The 21,585-nt window shown below is 40.5% G+C and overlaps 1 protein-coding gene across 50 annotated transcripts in view; it reads left to right on the top strand.

Annotated features, from left to right (window-relative positions):
• The window catches only part of LOC130072179 (protein NLRC5-like), a 912,375-nt gene that overhangs the window by 204,036 nt on the left and 686,754 nt on the right, over window positions 1-21,585 (top strand). For 28 of the 50 annotated variants that reach the window (XM_056237149.1, XM_056237148.1, XM_056237144.1 and 25 more), the window contains one exon: window positions 4,171-4,344. The exons of the other annotated variants lie outside the window; for them this stretch is intronic. In XM_056237149.1, coding sequence (XP_056093124.1) covers window positions 4,171-4,344 — 174 coding nt within the window. The remainder of the gene's footprint in view (window positions 1-4,170; window positions 4,345-21,585) is intronic. 50 annotated transcript variants of the gene reach the window in all.

Below are 21,585 nucleotides of genomic sequence, written 5' to 3'. Positions count from 1 at the left end.
GAGTCCGTGATGCTTTCACATTCACATGAGCCGCGGCACGGTTCGAGTGCAACCGAACTCAGCGTACCTCCTCCAGGCAGTCTCGGGTTTGGTACCCCAGTGCGCACCCGGGTCCGCATGACAGACAGCGTTTACATAATTAGCGATTTTTCATGCGAACCGTAACCGTTCCGTTCCGAGTTGGTGTGAAAGCACCCTAGACTTTTCAAGTAAGCTGTTGAAGTAGCCTTTTTTTGTACACGTTAGCGCCTGTTTGTTTACGTTAGTAACTGCTAGTTTGGAGTTCACCAACTAAGTGACTGAGGGTGCATTCACACTGGCAGTTTAGTTCGGTGACTAACTAACGTTAGCCCAGCGCATAACAACAATCGTTTGTACGCATATGAGCGGATGCTGAAAATAGACAGGCGGCAAAACAAACACATTAATCGATACTCTTGCAGACGCATCGATGCATTGAATCGTCGGCTGTATAATCGATGCATCGATACGAATCGATTAATATTTACACTCCTAATAGCAAGGAGACATTTTAATTGTTTATTAATAAACAAGTGTTTTCAGTCAGTGTCAGCCAAAGATGAAGTTGATGAGGCTGACTCGCGATCTTCAGTGAAGACAGAGAGAAATGCACATTTCATACGATTACATGAGTCTGTCTGTCTTTCGTTTTGAATTGTTCTGTTTAAAAGTAGACATTTCAATATAGATACACTCACCTAAAGGATTATTAGGAACACCATACTAATATTGTGTTTGACCCCCTTTCGCCTTCAGAACTGCCTTAATTCTACGTGGCATTGATTCAACAAGGTGCTGAAAGCATTCTTTAGAAATGTTGGCCCATATTGATAGGATAGCATCTTGCAGTTGATGGAGATTTGTGGGATGCACATCCAGGGCACGAAGCTCCCGTTCCACCACATCCCAAAGATGCTCTATTGGGTTGAGATCTGGTGACTGTGGGGGCCATTTTAGTACAGTGAACTCATTGTCATGTTCAAGAAACCAATTTGAAATGAATCAAGCTTTGTGACATGGTGCATTATCCTGCTGGAAGTAGCTATCAGAGGATGGGTACATGGTGGCCATAAAGGGATGGACATGGTCAGAAACAATGCTCAGGTAGGCCGTGGCATTTAAACGATGCCCAATTGGCACTAAGGGGCCTAAAGTGTGCCAAGAAAACCTCCCCCACACCATTACACCACCACCACCAGCCTGCACAGTGGTAACAAGGCATGATGGATCCATGTTCTCATTCTGTTTACGCCAAATTCTGACTCTACCATCTGAATGTCTCAACAGAAATCGAGACTCATCAGACCAGGCAACATTTTTCCAGTCTTCAACTGTCCAATTTTTGGTGAGCTCTTGCAAATTGTAGCCTCTTTTTCCTATTTGTAGTGGAGATGAGTGGTACCCGGTGGGGTCTTCTGCTGTTGTAGCCCATCCGCCTCAAGGTTGTGCGTGTTGTGGCTTCACAAATGCTTTGCTGCATACCTCGGTTGTAACGAGTGGTTATTTCAGTCAAAGTTGCTCTTCTATCAGCTTGAATCAGTCGGCCCATTCTCCTCTGACCTCTAGCATCAACAAGGCATTTTCGCCCACAGGACTGCCGCATACTGGATGTTTTTCCCTTTTCACACCATTCTTTGTAAACCCTAGAAATGGTTGTGCGTGAAAATCCCAGTAACTGAGCAGATTGTGAAATACTCAGACCGGCCCGTCTGGCACCAACAACCATGTCACGCTCAAAATTGCTTAAATCACCTTTCTTTCCCATTCTGACATTCAGTTTGGAGTTCAGGAGATTGTCTTGACCAGGACCACACCCCTAAATGCATTGAAGCAACTGCCATGTGATTGGTTGATTAGATAATTGCATTAATGAGAAATTGAACAGGTGTTCCTAATAATCCTTTAGGTGAGTGTATATTTCAATTCTCAGGTCTATACGCTGAGTTTCGGTTCATGAGACGAGCTCCAGTTCACCCGCAGGCGCCTCCGTGTCGAGATTATCTATCGTCTGCTATATTTACTTCTTAAATCCAGGCAATTGGTTGATGAAACATTGATTAAAATTAAGATACAATTAATACAAAACGAAATTCACTTTGAAACGAAAGGTTTTGTGCTTTCTGTTTGATGTCTATGTGAAAGTTTCAAAGCATATTTTAGTGCCGCTTTCAGAGCGCTCACATCCGTAGTGCTGAACTGTCGCGTCTGTAACATTGTTTTTTCCTCATAAATGCGAACACGAAAAATAAAATGAATATTTTATGTAGCCTGTGGAGACTGAGAGCCAACCCTTCTTCATCCGGTGGGTAGTAGTAGCCTACTTGTGATTTGCGCAGTGTAATTCACAGAATTGATTTCTCTGCTACAAGCCTCTGTCACGTATTGTGTGAGCTTGTGACTATTGCAAGCGCGCAGCTGAGAAGTCCTGATTATATTGTCTGCTATATTTAGGCCTACTTCTTATTTATTAAGGCAATTGGTTGATGAAACATTGATTAAAATGTGTGGCGCGAGCGATCTCCGACAGTAAACTGATTCTGCTTTGTCTCGGGTAAACAGCTGTTGCGACGCGAGCAGTAACGGCCGCGTCCGGTGTAGACACAGTGTTAAAGCTCATTCTGCCTGATAACGCTACGTTACAACATCAAGCAATATTCCAATAATTTATATAATTATAACACTTTATATAGGGCCATTTTGCATTAAGAGTAGCCTAGTTTCACGTTTAGTACATTTTGCTTACTAATTATTTAAAATAGTATAAAAGTACTGTATACATATGTAATTAAAAACGTTTTCATTATGATATTATTCATTTTACTTTAGTAAAAAGATCTGAGTTCTTCCTCCGCTGGTAGAGATTAGAGGAATTAAGACTAAAAATAGAAGATAATAAGGTTTTGTCAGTGACACTTTTTATATATTTATTGATACAAGTTATGACTAAATTAAAAGACAAAGTCGTTAGTGAAGATTATGCAACAGTATTTAGAATATAATATAATATAACATGCAATGCAAACTAGTTTGGTTACAGCTCAACTGTATAATTCTCATTATATCATTCCCCCTGCCTCCATCTGTGTCACACAAGTGTTTGATTACCACATTTGAGTGATCATTGCAAAACGTGTTTATAAAATATATTTATTCTGTTTATACTGTGTAAAGTACCCATCAAAAGTTTGTACACACCAATAGGAAAGTGTCCAAACTTTTGACTGGTATACTGTACTATAATACACATAAATAATATTGCTACTGTATTATAATATACACATAAATAATATCGGCCGATATATCGGTATCAGACTTTTTTTACTCCCTAATATCGGTATCGGCATCGGCCCCCAAAAATCCATATCGGTCGGGCTCTAATAGATTGTATTATTATTATTATTATTAGACTATATACAAATAATTGGGTGCCGATACTATAAGTGTTGTGATTTTTAAGAATAGCGATTCTACAATATTGTGATTCGATATTGCAATGTATTGTGGTTTGTTTTTAACACTAGACTATGGAGAAAAGTTAAATCATACACTTATACAGACTGTACATGATGAAGAAGATGAGTCATATTTACAAAAACAATTCATCACATCTCTCCGTTTTATTTCAGGAGCATCATACAGTAATACACTCTCTTGAATAAATAATTCAATAAATACATTTTTTAACAGTCACTTGTCGCCACCTAGTGGCAAAACAATGTAATTGATAAATGCATTATTTTAACGCATGATTCAACCGATGATTTTGTCAAAGGTTTAATAGACAGACGAATTGGAAGAAGATCGTAAAACAGTAAACAAAAAAATTGCGATAGTTTGGTGAATCATTTTTTTCTCCCAGCCCTAACACACACACACACACACATTCCTTTAAATGTTTACAAATACATTAAGCACACACACACACACACACACACACGTTTTCCATGTTTTATGGGGACTTTCCATAGAAGTGATTTTTATACTGTACAAACTGTATATTCAATCCCCTAATCATAACTGATGTATTTTAACAACATGAACTAATGAGTATTTGTATATATTTCATATTGACAGCATTATGTTATTTATAGTTTAAGTGTTGTGTTTATCTCTGGATATAGGCTTAATGTGTGTCATTGTTCTCTACAGGTTGAGTGAGTGTGGAGTCACAGATGAAGGTTGTGTTGCTCTGGCTTCAGCTCTGAGATCAAACCCCTCACACCTGAGACATCTGAGTCTGTCTGAAAATAAACTAGGAGACTCAGGAATAAAGCAGCTTTCTGATCTACTGGCGAATCCTCTCTGTAAACTGGACACACTGTGGTAAGATCATCTCTACCATAAAGACTCTGAGTGAATAAGGATTAATATGTAGATAGTAGGGGTGTGACGAGATCTCGTCGAGTGAAAAAGCTGTCTCGCGATATCGCCATGACTGAGCATGAGGGTGAGATTACCATAGAATATTCCACCGCTACACTCACATTCGCCTAAACTATCGTTTTGTTGTTTTTATAAAAAAAATAAAAACCATTATAAACTAATGTAAAAGTCTGCTCTGCTCATCCAGCGCGAGTTGCCGTTGCAATCAGTGCCGCACGAATCACAGTTCACTGATCGCGTGACGATGGCGGAGGATTTGTTTGCGCAACATAGACTAACGTCTGATACATGTCTAATCTTGTAGAGTGTGCGCTCAGCACCGCTGCTCCCTATACACGAATCCGACGAGCGTTCTGTGTAGGCTGCCATCTTGTGGCGACGCCATTACTGAGCTGTTAGCGGTATGTAAACAAACCTCCGTGATAACGCACCCTCGATGACAGCTACAGCCAGGCAGAATGACTTGTTGGGTTGATGATGTTAGACAGTGGCCTCCAGTCACAGATGAAGGTACAAACGATCTTACAGATTATTTATGAAAATAGCTTGGCAAGCTAGCTAGGCTAACGTTAGCTAACGAGGAAACTATAAAAAGATCTGTCCATTTGGCAACAATAAATAAATGAATGACATCAAATAAACAAATTCATGTTTTTCATTTGTGTCCATTATTTATCTAATTTTCACATTGCAAAAGGCAAGGGTAAGGTACAGCTAGAAAGTATTCATAATATCGACCAATTAGTGTTTTTAAACCATGGAAAGAGGTCAATATAACAGCAGAAGAACAATTATGTCACATAACGTTACATTTAGCTCAGGAAAGCCATTTAATGACCATAGCATGTTAATTGAATAGAAAAAATAGCTAGAGAGGAGATTTTGCTGAGCACTATATTACATATTTATTATATTTTTTACTTATGTCATTAAATAATTGTTATTATAACAAAAACTGCATTATATTTAATTTAATTTGTTAGTTTAATTTGTTATTTAAAAAAATTCTGTCACAGTCAAGCAAATCAAACATTAACAACAGACATAACAGTAATGTTACTAACGTCACTGCCCCAATGCGCCCTTTACTGCCGCCATTGAAACAATTTAAACCGGAACATGTTTTCCCACTCGACATTATAAAAGTTGTAACGTTAGTGACAGTCGTAAATCGCGGGCTGTTTATTCCAGTGGACGCAAGTTGCAACTAAAACAATAGGAGGCAATGGCGCAACGCTACCCAGCAACAGCTCAGTTATGGCGCCCGCTTACTTCCGGTAGTTTCGCCGGATTCGTCTATACACAGAGTACGCGCGGTCACGAATTTGAAAGTGAAGGGTAAAACACAAGCTCCCTGATGTGCATTGCGCACAAATTAGGCTGCATATACATACAATAGTCTGTCTCCCAATACCCATCTCTGGACTGTTTATTTGCGGCTATGGTCTCAGTTTGCACCGTGAATATTGAGAGAGTACTGTAACGTATAAAGGACACCAGACAATTGAGGCTCCGTTTCTGAACTTATAATGGGAACGCAAGAACAACTGTAGAGACAAACACACCAGCCTCGTTTCTCTCTACCTATACCTATAACTGCTGGTGCAAAATAAAACCGCAATTTCACAACAATTATAAAGAGTCTGTGTGCTAACTTTGATTATGGTTGCACTTGCACTTATTGTTTGCACTTAATAAGACTAAGAGAAAACTGTTATTTATTTTTGTTATTTATACTGTTTTTATTTCTCTGTTAAATGTGTGTTAAAAGGAGTTCAGTTAGGAGGTCACACACAGCCTCAATCAGAAGTTCTGAAAGCTCTTAAATGTACAGTAAGGTCTGAAGAGACTAATGTGAAATCATACAGGAGAAAAGCCAGTCAATAAAAACCCTTTACAGTGCTTGTATATTGTTTTCTTTCAATGCTTTTGATAATTCATACTCATAAAGTAGACCTGAAATGACATGCATTAGAAGATTATTAGTTAAAACATTGAAAAATGCACCTGCATACTATTTTTCCAGTCATGAATTTTGTCATTGAGGATTTCTGAAAAATTGTGCAAAAATCTCGTCTCGTCTCGTTCTCGTGAGATAAGCGTCTCGTCACACCCCTAGTAGATAGTGTGTACAATATATGTGTGGCGTAAGCCCCATCCGGGGTTAAAAATAATAATAATGCTATCAGTCAAATTCATCTTTACTTTGTTTATTTTGTGTTATTTTTGAGAAAGAAGAATCACTCCATCACATACAAAAGGAACAATTACACTTAATGCGACCAGTTTGAAATAATGGTGACACTTTATCACAAGTATACAGTAACTCAGCGCTTATAAATAATTTGCAAACTATTAGTTTATAATTAATGAATAGTATAAGAGTATATTGTAATATTTGTGGAGGAACAATAACACACGCAGAGACGGAGCCAAGTTGAGTGCCGTTTACTTCTGGTACAACACTGATACAGATCAGTTTCCGGGCGAGAGTGCCCACACCCCTTTACCGTATTTCCTCTAATACTGATACTATCATTACCATACAGTATAAACTACTACATATATAAGCTGTTGTTAATATATGAATCAGTATTACTAGATTATATTATCATTATTAGACTGTATACAAATAATTGGGATAAATGTCTCGTCTCTCTCTCAGTATATGAGCAGCGCGAGGGCTTTCAGTGACTCAGTCCAGTGTTGACAACTATGTTCAGAGGAAAGTAGCTAACGCCTTCCCTAAGGGGCTGTTCACACCTGGCCACTTCAAGCGTTTTCTGTGATGGGATAGCTATCCGATCGTGAAGAGACCAGGTGTAAATGCCCTGCGAAACACATTCCAGACGGATCCGATCGCTCAAACCACTTCAGGAGGAGGTCTGAGACCGTTCCAGACCAAACTGGACAAGTGTAAATGCATCTGGTTGTTGAATCCACATATGTACATTTTACTCCTCCCAAAAATGCTAAAAAATAAACATGTGAGAGCGTGTTATAGGCTTATGTCATGTTCTAGCCAGATAAGACTTGTTTGTTTCCACATATGTTAGAGCGAGAGAGAGAGACGGCAGGGAGAGAGCAAGAGCTCGCGCTCGCACCACTGACAGCATTTGGGGGTCACTGAGGTTTGACCAGAGAGACGCTAGATTTGTCGCTAGTCGCTTTTTAAAACAAAAATCACTAAAGGGGTCTGAAAAGTCGCTATAATAGTGACAAAGGCTCTGAGTTTAACACTGATTCAGTCTCACGCCGCTTCCACACGTCCACTAGACAGGGATATTACGACACTCATAGATAACGACACGCTTCAGCCTCTGTTGGAGCAAGAGTGGCTAACTTCTGTCAACCTCGGCTATAAGCGAGGAAGAAAATAAAGCCATTTCATTCGAATCAATATCGGTTCTGGATTCAGAACGATACATTCAGATCGTAAACAAAAAAAATCGTGATAGTTTGGAGATTTTTTTTTTTCCTCTCCAGACCTAACACACACACACACACACACACACACATTCCTTAACCCTTGTGTTATGTTGCGGGTCAATTTGACCCGTTTCGATTTTCAAGTTGTTGGAAATACTGGTTAACCTTTGTTTTTTTTCTTGATATTTTGTGACTTTTTCTCATTTATCATGATGAACATGCATGCAAAGTTTCAACATGCTGATGTGTTTTGACATATACAAACAAAATTACTGTTACGTTTGTGATGTTCGCGGGTCAATTTGACCCTCATAGACAGCCATTCAAAAGCAACTGTACAGACACAAAATAAAAACATTTATTTTCTGTATGTCAGGGCACTTCAACTCCAGTTCTAACGTGCAAGTGCATCTACAAGTGCTCTAACCCTAACCAAACACACTTGAAAAAGATAAAATCACAGTGTTTAGAATTATTTGCAAATTACAGATGAAAATCTTTGTCAGACACAGATAGTAAAATAAGCTCTCATTTCAATATTCAAAATATCTAAAATACCTAGCTTTTAACCAAAACTTTTATGTAGGATTTTCAAAGGCAGCTTCACAGAGCCAAAAAATAAATAAATAAACATTTATTTGATGTATGTTTTTGTTATGTTTGGTTTCTCACTTCCCAGTGAGTGAATAATGAAACTAGGAAAATAGGTCTTAGGAAACTAGGGAAAGTTAACTTAGGAAAATGAAAAATTTTCATTATACAGCTATTTTTTTTTTTTTTGTTCAGTTACGATGTTCAAAGCATAAAATGTAAAAAAAAAAAAAAAAAAGGAAAAAACAATAAATGCAAAAAAAAATCAGTATACTGTTTATTTTCCAATTTTGTCCAAACAAAACTGTTTTAAAAAATAAAATAAATCATATTTTCAGATATAATGTTTTTGTAATGTTTGACAAATGTTGATATTAAAAGTTTACAGTTTGTATCTAAATCTTTGTTGTTTTTCATAGTGTGATTTTTGAGGAATTGTATTGAATCCAATTAGGGTCAATTTGACCCGGTCCATAAGGGGAGTACATAGCCTGGCTAACGCCAGACCCAATCTCGTTGAGAATTGGGTCTGGGAACCACATGTTCATTTTCTCGTATTTGAGGCGTGGTTTACGAATGCCCAGAGCCGTTTATTGGGTGCTAAGAATGTCTATCAAATGCGCCTGTACGTAGCTCATAGCCAATCGTTTCGATTATACCAGATGACGTATGTAGAGCGACAGAAATTAGACGAGGGAGACGACGATGGCCGATGGGTCAGAGATTTATGTGTAGCCTACACGATGGCGTGTATCTAACGGCCGTTTCACACCGCATGCGTGAGCGGCGCGTATTCTTTTCGGCGTGCATGTTAAGCAATGAGTGCATTCACACCGGGAGCTGCGCGTGAGCGTCGAGCAGGAGCGGCGCGTGAGCAGCAGTGAAGCGGGGGTTTCGAATCTGTTTTTTGCTGCATTGCTCACGCTAAATTAAAGTGAAAGCACACTTTTGATGGACAAAAATAAATGTGATTTCACACAAAAATTGCCCAAAATGCACAGAATTAGCATGTCTTGTGAGTTTTAACAAGAACTTGAGTAGGCAAATAAAAGAAAATAAAGACTCTAAAATATTTATAGAAGATTTACCCGGTAAAAACTTGTTTTTAATTATTCAGTTTGGGTGAAAGTTGTGTATTATATAAATAAAAAAAACTAAAGTAAACTAGCCAGAAAATATTATATATAAACGTTCTTTTAGTTCATGTAACGTTAACACACAGACAGCTACAGGCTAGCACAACCCAAATCAAACCCGAGTGTGTGGTTTATTTGTGTGTTTTGTTTTTTATCCGCGGAGTTGCGGTCTTGTAAACATCGAAAGTATGACTGAAACTAATAGATTGGAGCCATTTTCTGGGTTGTTTTGTTGTATTACATTTAACTTATATGCGAATGTTGTAGCCTACACCTCCCCATTACAAACTTTCAAGAATATCAACGTTATAAAATGACCAACTTCTAAAAACAAATGTATAGTTGTTTTTGTAAAGAATTGCTCGCTTATATATAATGCCGAAGTCATATTTCAATGTCTTTGGAAAACAAGAAAAAACACAAAATGACTTAAGCAATTATGCTATGAGGCTAACGATATGTAGCTTTGGAGCCGCTGATGTGACACTGTCTACAAACGCTTCCAGTGTGAATACTCTCGCGCGTCTGCAGCTGCAGTGACGATGTAGTTACGCTGACGCGCTGCTCAAATGCCGCTCACGCTTGCGGTGTGAAACCTATATGTGAAACGGCCGTAAGGCTGCATCGAAAGGTAACTTCGCGTCTTTGATCCATAGGTATAAACAAACTGCTTCGGTGTGTCGCATAGACGCGTCATCGTCTTGCTGCTCCCTCCCCGTTCTGTGATTGGTTCCCTAAATGAGGCGAAAAATCTGGCCATGGTATCCAGACTGCCTTTCAGCGTGAATTGAATCGCGCTGCGGTAAGGCAGTATGGGGAAACCCAGGCTAGGGAGTACACAGAATTCGAACAGAACACAAGGGTTAAAATGTTTACAAATACATTAAGCACACACACACACACACGTTAGGTTTCCATGTTTTATGGGGATTTTTCCATAGAAATATTGATTTTTATACTGTACAAACTGTATATTGAATCCCCTAATCAATAAATCCCTAATCTGTGTATCATTCGTTTAGTCATTTTTTTTTTTTTAATATTGAAAGTATAAAAAGTATTCTTTTTTTTTTCAAAATGAAAAACAAGAATTCATTTAGATTTTTCGTGTTTCGTTCTCAGGTAGAAACAGTAATAACGGCTTGAATATTGGATTTCTACACGTGGGCGGGAATGAAACGCCCCTTTCCTCTGATTTATCAGCCGGAGATCAAACTGTTTCGTTTTTGGACAAAATTAAAAACACTAAAAAGGAACCGTTTTCTCATTTTTCTACTTTCAATATAAAAAATATAAAAAATAAACTGTACGACTGATACACGGATTCAAACTGATGTATTTGAACAACATGAACTAATGAGTATGTGTATATATATTATTTTAAGTGTTGTGTTTATCTCTGGATATAGGCTTAATGTGTGTCATTGTTCTCTACAGGTTGTGGAGGTGTGGAGTCACAGATGAAGGTTGTGTTGCTCTGGCTTCAGCTCTGAGATCAAACCCCTCACACCTGAGACATCTGGAGCTGACTGGGAATAAACTAGGAGACTCAGGAGTGAAGCAGCTGGAGGATCTGAGGGATGATCCACATTATAAACTGGAGACAGTAATGTAAGAATAGTTCTTAACGATTTTCATCATATTTTCATTTAAAGTTTAAATGGCTGATTTTCTCACTAGAAATAATAGTAAAGGTTCAGTGTGTGTGTGTGTGTGGGAATATTGTGTCTGAGATCATCAGATAATAAATCTTAAATTCAGTTTCTGTTTTGTTAGGTAGTTGTTACATGCTTTGGTGTGTATGTGTGTGTGTGTGTGTGTGTGTATGAGAGTATGCTGATTTGGTGGACAGGTTTGTGTGTGTTTAGAGAGAGACACACACTGAGTAAGATATACATCGTGAAGCAAACCACCAAAATAACAGAGTCGTCGCAAAATACACATTTAGTGATTTTATGGCGCTTCAGATTTGGTTTCTGTGCCGCTTTTTCTGTGTAAAGCCTTATGTGTGTGATAATCTGAGATTTGTGTTGTGTGTTATTAACTGATGTTAAATGTGTAGTGAGTGTAATGATGATTTCTGCTGGTTCTGGATCAGCTGTCCGGTGTGTGAAAGTGACCTTTCATGTGCTTTTGATTCTGTAAAGTGACTTTGAGCATCAGATAGAAGCAATATTATCATGTTTGAGAATGAATTAATATAGATTATCTAGTTAGTTTTCTTATGTAATGATGTGACAGACGTAATATCTCATACTGCATATGTGACTGTGTGTGTGTTTTATTTTAGGTTATAGAGGACAGTCTGATCTTCTGCTGATCATCTGATGGTGAATAAGGATCCACTACAGAGACTCACAGTCAACAGAATCAACAGAGACTGAAGATACAGTGACTTCACTGTTGTAAATTAAGACTTCATTTAGATTTCAACGATCCTCTGACAGACCTGATGAGGCGGCAGTGAAACACCTTTTATTTCACAGCAAATTACACTTTCTCATTCATAGATTAACCATTTTATTTGTATAAACACACAGTATAAACTCACAAATGTTGGAGTTTTAGAGTAAATATAGAGCCTGAATGTGTTTGTGTTGAACCAGCAGAGGGAGACAAACACTAATGAAAGATTCATTTTTAATAATTATGAGAAGATAAAACAGTTCAAGCTCACTTTTAGAAAACAATGGAAGATTGAGTTCATACATCATGTTTTTAATAATAGTTGTATTACATTTGTATTAATGTATTAAAGGTGTCATATGATGCATTTTCATGTTTTCTTTTTCGTTAGTGTGTTATGTTGCTGTTTGTGTGTGTATAAGATCTGCAAACTTACAAAGCTCAAAGTCTCCTACATAAAGATTTATCATATCTAATGTCCGGCACACACTGTATGATTCTGTTCCAGACGAAAGATGAGCATCGTGAAACACTCGTGGAGATTTCTGTGGTCGCGGCTCCTAAACGGTGTTTTGATCAAAGATCGCCTGATCATTTACTGAGAGTCATGATCATCTCACAGTGTGTTGCTGCTACGACCGACATCTACTGACTAGACCATAAAAATGCTTCATGAAATGGCGTATCGATCAACACGACATGGCGCTAAAACTTAAAACTACTTTCCTCAAGCTCCATTTGCAAAGTTGTCATGCCAAGTTCAGCTCTTTCTCTCGTCACTGGACGAAACAGCCGGAGACAGAAAGGCATCAGACATAAATGCATCTTTTAGTCTGAGGCTGTTTCATCCGATGCCTGATTGTACGAGACTTGACATTGATGTTGTTTTTCCTGAGACCTGAAGCCTTTTCCTCATATGAGTGAGGTCTGAGATGTCCTGAACTGTTCACCGTAGTACGAACGGCTATTCAGTTCGACTGTGTATTTAAATTGGGAAATGCTGTCTACACACTAGACTTTGGCTTGCTTAGTTGGGGATATTTAATATTCAACAATATTATTGAACTGTGTTGTACTACTTTCATGTTATCACTGTGAAGCTGCTTTGATGCAATCTGTATTGTGAAAAGCGCTATATAAATAAATGTGACTTGACTTGACACTAGCTTATAGATTACAGTAAGACTAACATATTCATGCTAAAAGACAAAAAAACTTACATTTTTATTTCACTGGGGACTTTAAGAGATCTACTAGTTACACACATTAGGATTTCATCACTAACTTGAGATGAAATGAAGTTCCTAAACGTAAGTTATGGAGGAGCGAGTCCATCTAATCTGGCAGTCATCAGGAGTGTATAAGCATCCGCTTCGCTCTCTCCAGTGTCAGCCGCTCCAGTGTCCGGTAGTGCCGTACTGAACAATGTCCAACATCCGGAAATACAGCGCTTTCCTTCAGACGACGAGTTGTCCATTCTTCCAGAGACCCAACAGTCACATCTCGCAGAAGATCTTACAGATCCAAACACAGAAACTCTTTCTGAGCGCAAAATCCAGCACTCATTCAAACCAGCTCCAGAAGACTCTCTCTCCTCCACCTGGAGATCTCCAGTTTAAACTGCTCCTCCTCCATCTTCTTCCCAGACTTCATCTCTTCATTCTGCCGCTGCTAATACACCGATTCTACAAATGGTCCATTTCTCCTCAAGAGCTCAACTCGACGATCTCTTCATTAGTTCCAGCAGTTCCAGCATTAGAGCAAACTCTTCAACATCTCATGAAAGCGAGACTCGTCCCTCATCCACTTCTGTTTCTCTCCCGGCCCGGCGTTCTGAACACACACATTCTCAGCGCTGTTCCTCGCACTTCCTCGTCCTCCAACAACAGCCGCCGTGAAGAAAAGTTCTGCTGCTTCTCCAATACACACACACACACACACACACACACTCTCTCTCTGGCGGATGAGTTGAGCGATGTTTATTGTAGGTTTGCCGTCAGAGACTTCTCACAGGAGCAGAAACTGCACTGGACGCCTCGTCTGGACTGGATTATCCTCAAACACTCACTGACCCGCATATGGTGGAGAGACTGTGTCCACATGTGTGTCCTAACAAGGCTTCTGGGCCAGAAGCGTCTCTGGGCGGACACTGAGATCTTGCAGTCGAGAGCTGGCAGAAGCTGGCGCCCGTTTATCAGACATCTATAGACACACACACAGTTCCTCAATGTGGAAGAGCTCCACTATTATCCCTGTCCCAAACAAGCTTTGCTGTGAGGAGAATAATGATGATCCTCCAGTAGCGCTCGCTTCTACAGTAATGAAGTGTTTGGAGAAAATGATGATTAATGTAGTAAAAACAGCGGTCAGTGTCTATCAGAGCCATTTCACTGAGCATACAGGAGCAATAGAAGCACAGATGATGCGGTTATAGCTATAACACACTTTATAAACAGGCATTTAGAGGATCCGAGCTCGTACGCACGTCTGATATTTCTAGATCTGAGTTCAGCTGTTAATATGCTGCCGCCGCATCTCTTCATTGCAAGGCTGAATGACTGTAAAGTTCCTCCTCTTATTATAAAATGGTGTTGTTGTTGTTTGTCCGAGCGCAGGCGGCGGGTTAGTGTTAATGAACACTGTCTGAGTTCAGGACGTTGAGCACAGGAGCTCCTCAGCGCTGTGTTAGTTCACCGGCTCTGGTCACTCTGGACACAGATCAGTGCAGAAGCCGTTATTATAATAACCACATTATTACATTCTCAGATCAGACTGCAGTTTTAGGGTTAGTGAAGAAGAAAGAGGACTCGTCTGAATGTCTTTCAGAGATTGGAAGGTTTGTGGATTGGTGTGAGGACGACCACCAGCTCTGAATGCCAATAAGACAAAGGAGAGTGTGTGTGAGCCTAGAGGAGTTGCTGATCACAGGCCTGAGATCACACACACTCACACCATCAGGGCCTTCATATCAATATCTGGCTCTCTTTCATAACTCACTGACATGCAATATCCATGTAGATCATCTTTGTAGTCGTTACAGCAACGGCTGCTCACAAACACACACAGACACTCTCACACTCTTTTTTTCACATTTCCTGAGCACTTTTTTCGATTAGGGTAGTTTTAAGGTTATAACGTTTTTTTGGCGTTTGGATGTTAAATTAATTCAAGATGTTAATTTTTATGAGAATTTTAAAATGTTTTGGAATTGTTGGGTTGAAGAAAAAAATGATTATGAAAATCAGCTTCAGTGGTGGGAAATAGGGAAAACGCAGATTAAGCTTTTCTGTCAACAATTTATGGCACATACTTCCTGTCAAATTAAACATGAAATGGCAAAATTAGAGAAAGATATTTAAAAAATTCAAAATATGTTAATTGATCAAAATGATGCAAATTTACAAGATGATCTTAATCAGAAGAGACAAGAGCTAAGTAATATGTTAAATGAAAAGGTAAAAAAAGCTCTTGTAAAATCACATTTTGTTTCATTACATGACATGGATGTTCCCACAAATTTCTTTTTTAATTTGAACAAGAAGTGTATTCATACTAATCATATGCATGCATTACGCACACCTGATGGGAATGTTACTTCAGATCCTTTTGGAAATGAAGAGACTTGCTGTTGATTTCTATGTGGACTTATATGCTAAAGAGTGCACAGGAACTTTTGTCGCTGATGAACTTTTTAACAACTTGCCTGAGCTGGATGAAGAAAATATAAAGAACTTAGACTCTGATCTGACATTTGAGGAAGTTACAAAAGCAGTGAATCAACTTTCATCTGGTCGTGCACCAGGAATCGACAGATTACCAGCTGAATTTTATACAACTTTTTGGGGAATAATCGTAAAAGACTTTTTTAAAGTTGTACAAGAAAGCTATAAAGCTGGGGCTCTACCAAAAAGTTGTCAACGAGCAGTGCTCTCTCTGATCCCAAAGAAGGGAGATCTTTGTTTGCTAAAAAACTGGAGACCAGTAGCAGTTTAATGTTCCGATTATAAAATATTATCAAAGTGTTTGGCAAACAGACTTAAAGGTGTTCTTGATGTACTAGTACAAAAAGACCAAACATATTGTATACCAAAAAGGTCTATTTATGATAATTTGTCTTTAATGAGGGATATCACAGATTATGCTGGAATCTATAATGTTGATTTTGGTCTGCTTTCTCTGGATCAGGAGAAAGCTTTTGATCCTGTAGATCATCACTATCTTTTTAAGGTCCTTAAGTGTTATGGGTTTGGAGAACATTTTTTATCATGGATAAGAATATTATATGCTGATGCTGTAAGCATGGTTAAAATAGGAGGAGGTTTAAGTGTACCAATTCAAATGAAAAGAGGGACAAGGCAAGTGTGCCCTATGTCGGGTCAGTTATATACCTTGGCAATAGAGCCTCTACTTTGTTTATTAAGAATTAAATTGACAGGCATTCTAGTAAGTAAATGATGTTTTATTAACAAAGTTCGGGAGGAGCACGTTCAGATAATTAAACCTAATTAAACACACGTGGAGCACATTCAGATAATCAAACCTAATTAGACACGAGTGGTGCTTAATCAACGAGTTAAGCGCTGTGTATATATACAGCAAACTTACCTCCGTTCATTGACAGTTTAACAGCATTTGGCCCCGCAGTACCTTCCTAACATGCCCGAATCGAGCGCTTCCCGTTTGATGAAGAATCTTTCGTCCTTCAGGATTAGGAATCTTTGCCACAATCCTCTGGTATTATCTCGTGGGCGTCAGGCCAAACAAATGGGTCCTCGCCACCGCGGGCGAAACATCAGCAATCTACTTCCGCGTATTTCTTTAAACTGTCCCATTCAATAATTCCTGCCATAGAGAAATGGTCATAAGGCAATGCCGCCCTCTTAATTCGAAGGAACGGGTCTTCCTCCAGCGTCAGGCCGCCCCAGCAGGCCCTAAGTAAGCCGCGCTGCAGATTCAGTCCCGGTCAGTCCACACTCAACATCTGCCGGGTCAACTCTGTGAGTGCTTGGCTCAAAACCTTTTCGTTTTCTGTCCCTAATTGAACTTCGTATCACTTCAGTTGTTGAATCACGAGCAAGTTATGCTATCTGGATACTAATTTTGATCGGGGGAACGCGCGTTTTAAATAGTTTCCATACAAATGATTTGCCGTGCATTAACGCGATGCTTCCTTTTGGTAAACTCACACGTAAACAATAGGTCGCACATTACGTGCAGATTGCACACAGAATCATTAAGAACCTTTCGTTAACACTGTCCTGCAATTTATTTACAAAAATCGCTTAGAAACTTAAAGTTATAGCATAAATGCATTTTTATTTTTATTTTTATTTTTTTGAAGTAGGTAGGCTAGTTTAAAGCCACAGTTTCACTATTGGTTTTTCTGATTCAGAACGAACAAATCGGCAGGTAATATGACCCATAGAAATGATCAAAATAAACGAAATAAACGGAGAAAATAAGAACATTTTCGTACGTTTAATAATCGATCTCTCAGACCCGCACAGTTTCTGCTGAGCTCGGGATTCCAATTGCACAGGTTAAAACCATGGGTTCAGCCTCGTCCATTTGAATTCTGGGCATTAACTTGGATACAGTTGTTTTCCAGGCCTCACTGCACAAGAAAAAATCGATAGGATATTTTGATCTCGCCCACCTTCCCACTGTTCTAAAACGCGAACTGCTATCTTTGCTCGGCCACTTAAACTTCAGATGCGCATAATCCTGCAAGGATTTAATCTCTCACCACCTCTTCGCGTTTTTGATTAACGCGCAAGAAGACGAGCATCGGCCCACCAGGCCCCAACCTACTCCTCCCTTTGCTCAGCCTCACACCAGAGGAACTCAATTTGTCCAGGTAAATTTCTCCACTGCCGCAGCAGTGATGTCTTCTCCGCTCCCGCAGGAGCTCATTTCTCCAGGTAAGTTTTCTGCTCCCGCAGGAGCTCTGTTTCTCTGGACACAAGTTTGACCCATGCTTTTTGCTTAAAGTTGAAGACCCAACTTTGTGTATGTTTTGTAAAATTCCCTTATCTGTCAAACATGTTTTATTAGATTGTTCTGCCCTTCATGCAAGCAGAATGCTCTTTTATGAAGTTTCTTCATTGAAGGACATATTTAATGAGATTATGCCTGAAAAGGTTTTAGATTTTTTATCATGTTAATTTAAATATATATAATATAATATGACTTGTTGTTTATATTTGCTTTGTTTTTATTGTATTTATATGATACTTGTATTTTTGTGATTGAATTTTTGCCATGAAAATAGCTCTGGATGCCGACATGGCATTAAATAAAATAATCTGATCTGTTTCTCTGGCTATTTTCTCCACTATCGCTGCAGTGATGTCTCCTCTGCTCCCGCAGGAGCTCTTTTTTCTCCAGGTAAGTTTCTCCACTGCCACAGTAGTGACGTCTCCTCTGCTCCCGCAGGAGCTCTGTTTCCCTGGCTATTTTCTCCACTGCCGCAGCAGTGATGTCTCCTCTGCTCCCGCAGGAGCTCTGTTTCCCTGGCTATTTTCTCCACTGCCACAGTAGTGACGTCTCCTCTGCTCCCGCAGGAGCTCTGTTTCCCTGGCTATTTTCTCCACTGCCGCAGCAGTGATGTCTCCTCTGCTCCCGCAGGAGCTCTGTTTCCCTGGCTATTTTCTCCACTGCCGCAGCAGTGATGTCTCTGCTCCCGCAGGAGCTCTGTTTCCCTGGCTATTTTCTCCACTGCCGCAGCAGTGATGTCTCCTCTGCTCCCGCAGGAGCTCTTTTTTTTCTCCAGGTAAGTTTCTCCACTGCCACAGTAGTGACGTCTCCTCTGCTCCCGCAGGAGCTCTGTTTCTCTGGCTATTTTCTCCACTGCCGCAGCAGTGATGTCTCCTCTGCTCCCGCAGGAGCTCTGTTTCTCTGGCTATTTTTCCACTGCCGCAGCAGTGATGTCTCCTCTCCAGTACCTCACTATTCAGAATTAATATTCCTGTTAAAACCCCAACGTGATGCCTCTTTCTCTGTCCAGCGAGCATTGGTCTCCCAGCGGACGTTGCATGCATCTATGTTTCCTCTTTCTCTGTCCAGCGAGCATTGGTCTCCCAGCGGACGTTGCATGCATCTATGTTTCCTCTTTCTCTGTCCAGCGAGCATTGGTCTCCCAGCGGACGTTGCATGCATCTATGTTTCCTCTTTCTCTGTCCAGCGAGCATTGGTCTCCCAGCGGACGTTGCATGCATCTATGTTTCCTCTTTCTCTGTCCAGCGAGCATTGGTCTCCCAGCGGACGTCGCATGCATCTATGTTTCCTCTTCCTCTGTCCAGCGAGCATTGGTCTCCCAGCGGACATTGCAAAGCATCTATGTTTTCTCCTTTTTCTGTCCAGCGAGCATTGGTCTCCCAGCGGACATTGCAAGCATCCATGTTTCCTCTTTTCTGTCCAGCGAGCATTGGTCTCCCAGCGGACATTGCATAATTCTGTCCAGCGAGCATTGGTCTCCCAGCGGACATTGCATAATTCTGTCCAGCGAGCATTGGTCTCCCAGCGGACATTGCAAGCATCTATGTTTCCTCTTTTTCTGTCCAGCGAGCATTGGTCTCCCAGCGGACTTTGCATGCATCTATGTTTTCTCTTTTTCTGTCCAGCGAGCATTGGTCTCCCAGCGGACTTTGCATGCATCTATGTTTTCTCTTTCCCATCCAACAGGTATCGATTTCCCAGCGGACAGCAAGAAATCTCCAGTCCGGGCTTCCAAAAAACGCGCCACTCCACCGTCAGCCGGTAGGGCCCATCAGCCCGACGCTGTGAGCTGCTCCCGTCGGAAGCTACATGGGCCCTCCTGGTTGGGCATTCCCAAATCTTGTCAACCAGTAGGGCCCGTCCGCCCAGCGCAGTGAGCTGCTCCCGCCAGAGGCAACACGGGCCCTCCTGGTCAGGCGGCATAAATCACGCTGTTCATCGGCCGGTAGAGCTCGCCTGTCTGACGCTGTGAGCTGCTCCCGTCGAGAAACGGTGCGAGCCCTCCCAACTGTTGTTCCAACTTACGACTGCTCCCCGTTCGTGAGCCAGCAGGCCCTCCTGGTCAAGCAACCAGGCTTATTCTCAAAACGCCAGCCCGCCAAATTCTCTGCGTTTTGGGGGGTCTTTAGTCTGGCGGCTGTCCTTTGCTCTTTTTGCCTTTTGGGGGAGTACTCTGGGTTCGGGCAAAATTCCGAGCTCGGAGCCCTCCCCCCGGACAGCACGCCAAATACGCATAATCTTTACTCTGTTTAATTGATGTAAGTGTGAACTCGTGAAATGATGTTTTATTAACAAAGTTCGGGAGGAGCACGTTCAGATAATTAAACCTAATTAAACACACGTGGAGCACATTCAGATAATCAAACCTAATTAGACACGAGTGGTGCTTAATCAACGAGTTAAGCGCTGTGTATATATACAGCAAACTTACCTCCGTTCATTGACAGTTTAACAGCATCCCTCCACCACCCCATCTCCTCACTTATAGTCCTAATACTCTTACAACAACGGGGGGAGTACTCTGGGTTCGGGCAAAATTCCGAGCTCGGAGCCCTCCCCCCGGACAGCACGCCAAATACGCATAATCTTTACTCTGTTTAATTGATGTAAGTGTGAACTCGTGAATAAGCCAGAAGCTGAAGCTATTAAACTTTCCGCTTATGCAGACGATATAACTGTTATGGTTAGGAATGCTCATGATGTTCAAGTTATTAAGGAAGCTTTAAAGATTTATGAAGGAACATCATCAGCCAAACTAAATTGGCAAAAAACAGAGGCGTTATGGTGTGGTTCTGAAGGAAGCTCTTTACCTGAATTACCAGGAAATATCAAGTGGGGGAAGTCCGGTGTTATATTCTTAGGAGTATATCTTGGAAAAGATGAATATAGGATGAAAAATTGGGAAGGATTAGTAGAGGGAGTGCTTGCAAAGTTGTCTAAATGGCAATGGCTGCTACCCCAGTTCTCCTACAGGGGAAGAGTCCTGATAGCCAACAATCTTATAGCTTCCACACTGTGGCATAAGTTGATGGTTTTGGATCCCCCAAAAAAACATAATTGAAGAAATTCAAAAGACTCTTGTTAAATTCTTCTGGTCAGGACAACACTGGCTAAAAGCTGCTGTCCTATATCTTCCAATTCATGAGGGAGGACAAGGATTAATTGACATTGGTTCTAGGATTGCTGTTTTCCGTTTGCAAGTGGCACAGCGTCTGTTATATCATCAGCATCAGCAGTGGATGGACGTAGCATGTGCTTTACTGCAAAAAACCAGAAGAATGGGGTTGGATAAGCAATGGTTTGTCATGTCTTTTGATGGACTAGCATTGGAAGGATTGGCTAGTTTTTACCAGAGTGTGTTGCAAGCTTGGCAGACTCTATCATGTTCAAGAGAATGGGAAGGATCCAATCAGTGGGTTTATGAAGAGCCTTTGTTTTTCAATCCACTGATCCCTGTTGAGTCGCTGAGCTCTGCCACTGTTAGGTCGGCAATGTTGAAGGCAGGAGTCTCCTAAATATGCCACGTAGAGGACAGAGCTGGATATCTGTAGAGGAGCTGGCACAAAAGCTGGGCTTCAGGTCTGAGCGTTTCATCAAGAGGATGTTGGAAGATCTTGAGGAG

This window comes from Rhinichthys klamathensis, unplaced genomic scaffold (genome assembly GCF_029890125.1).
Source record: "Rhinichthys klamathensis goyatoka isolate OS25496 unplaced genomic scaffold, OSU_Roscu_1.1 h1tg000481l_1, whole genome shotgun sequence".
NCBI lineage: Eukaryota > Metazoa > Chordata > Actinopteri > Cypriniformes > Leuciscidae > Rhinichthys > Rhinichthys klamathensis.
This window is presented reverse-complemented; position numbering and strand designations above follow the sequence as displayed.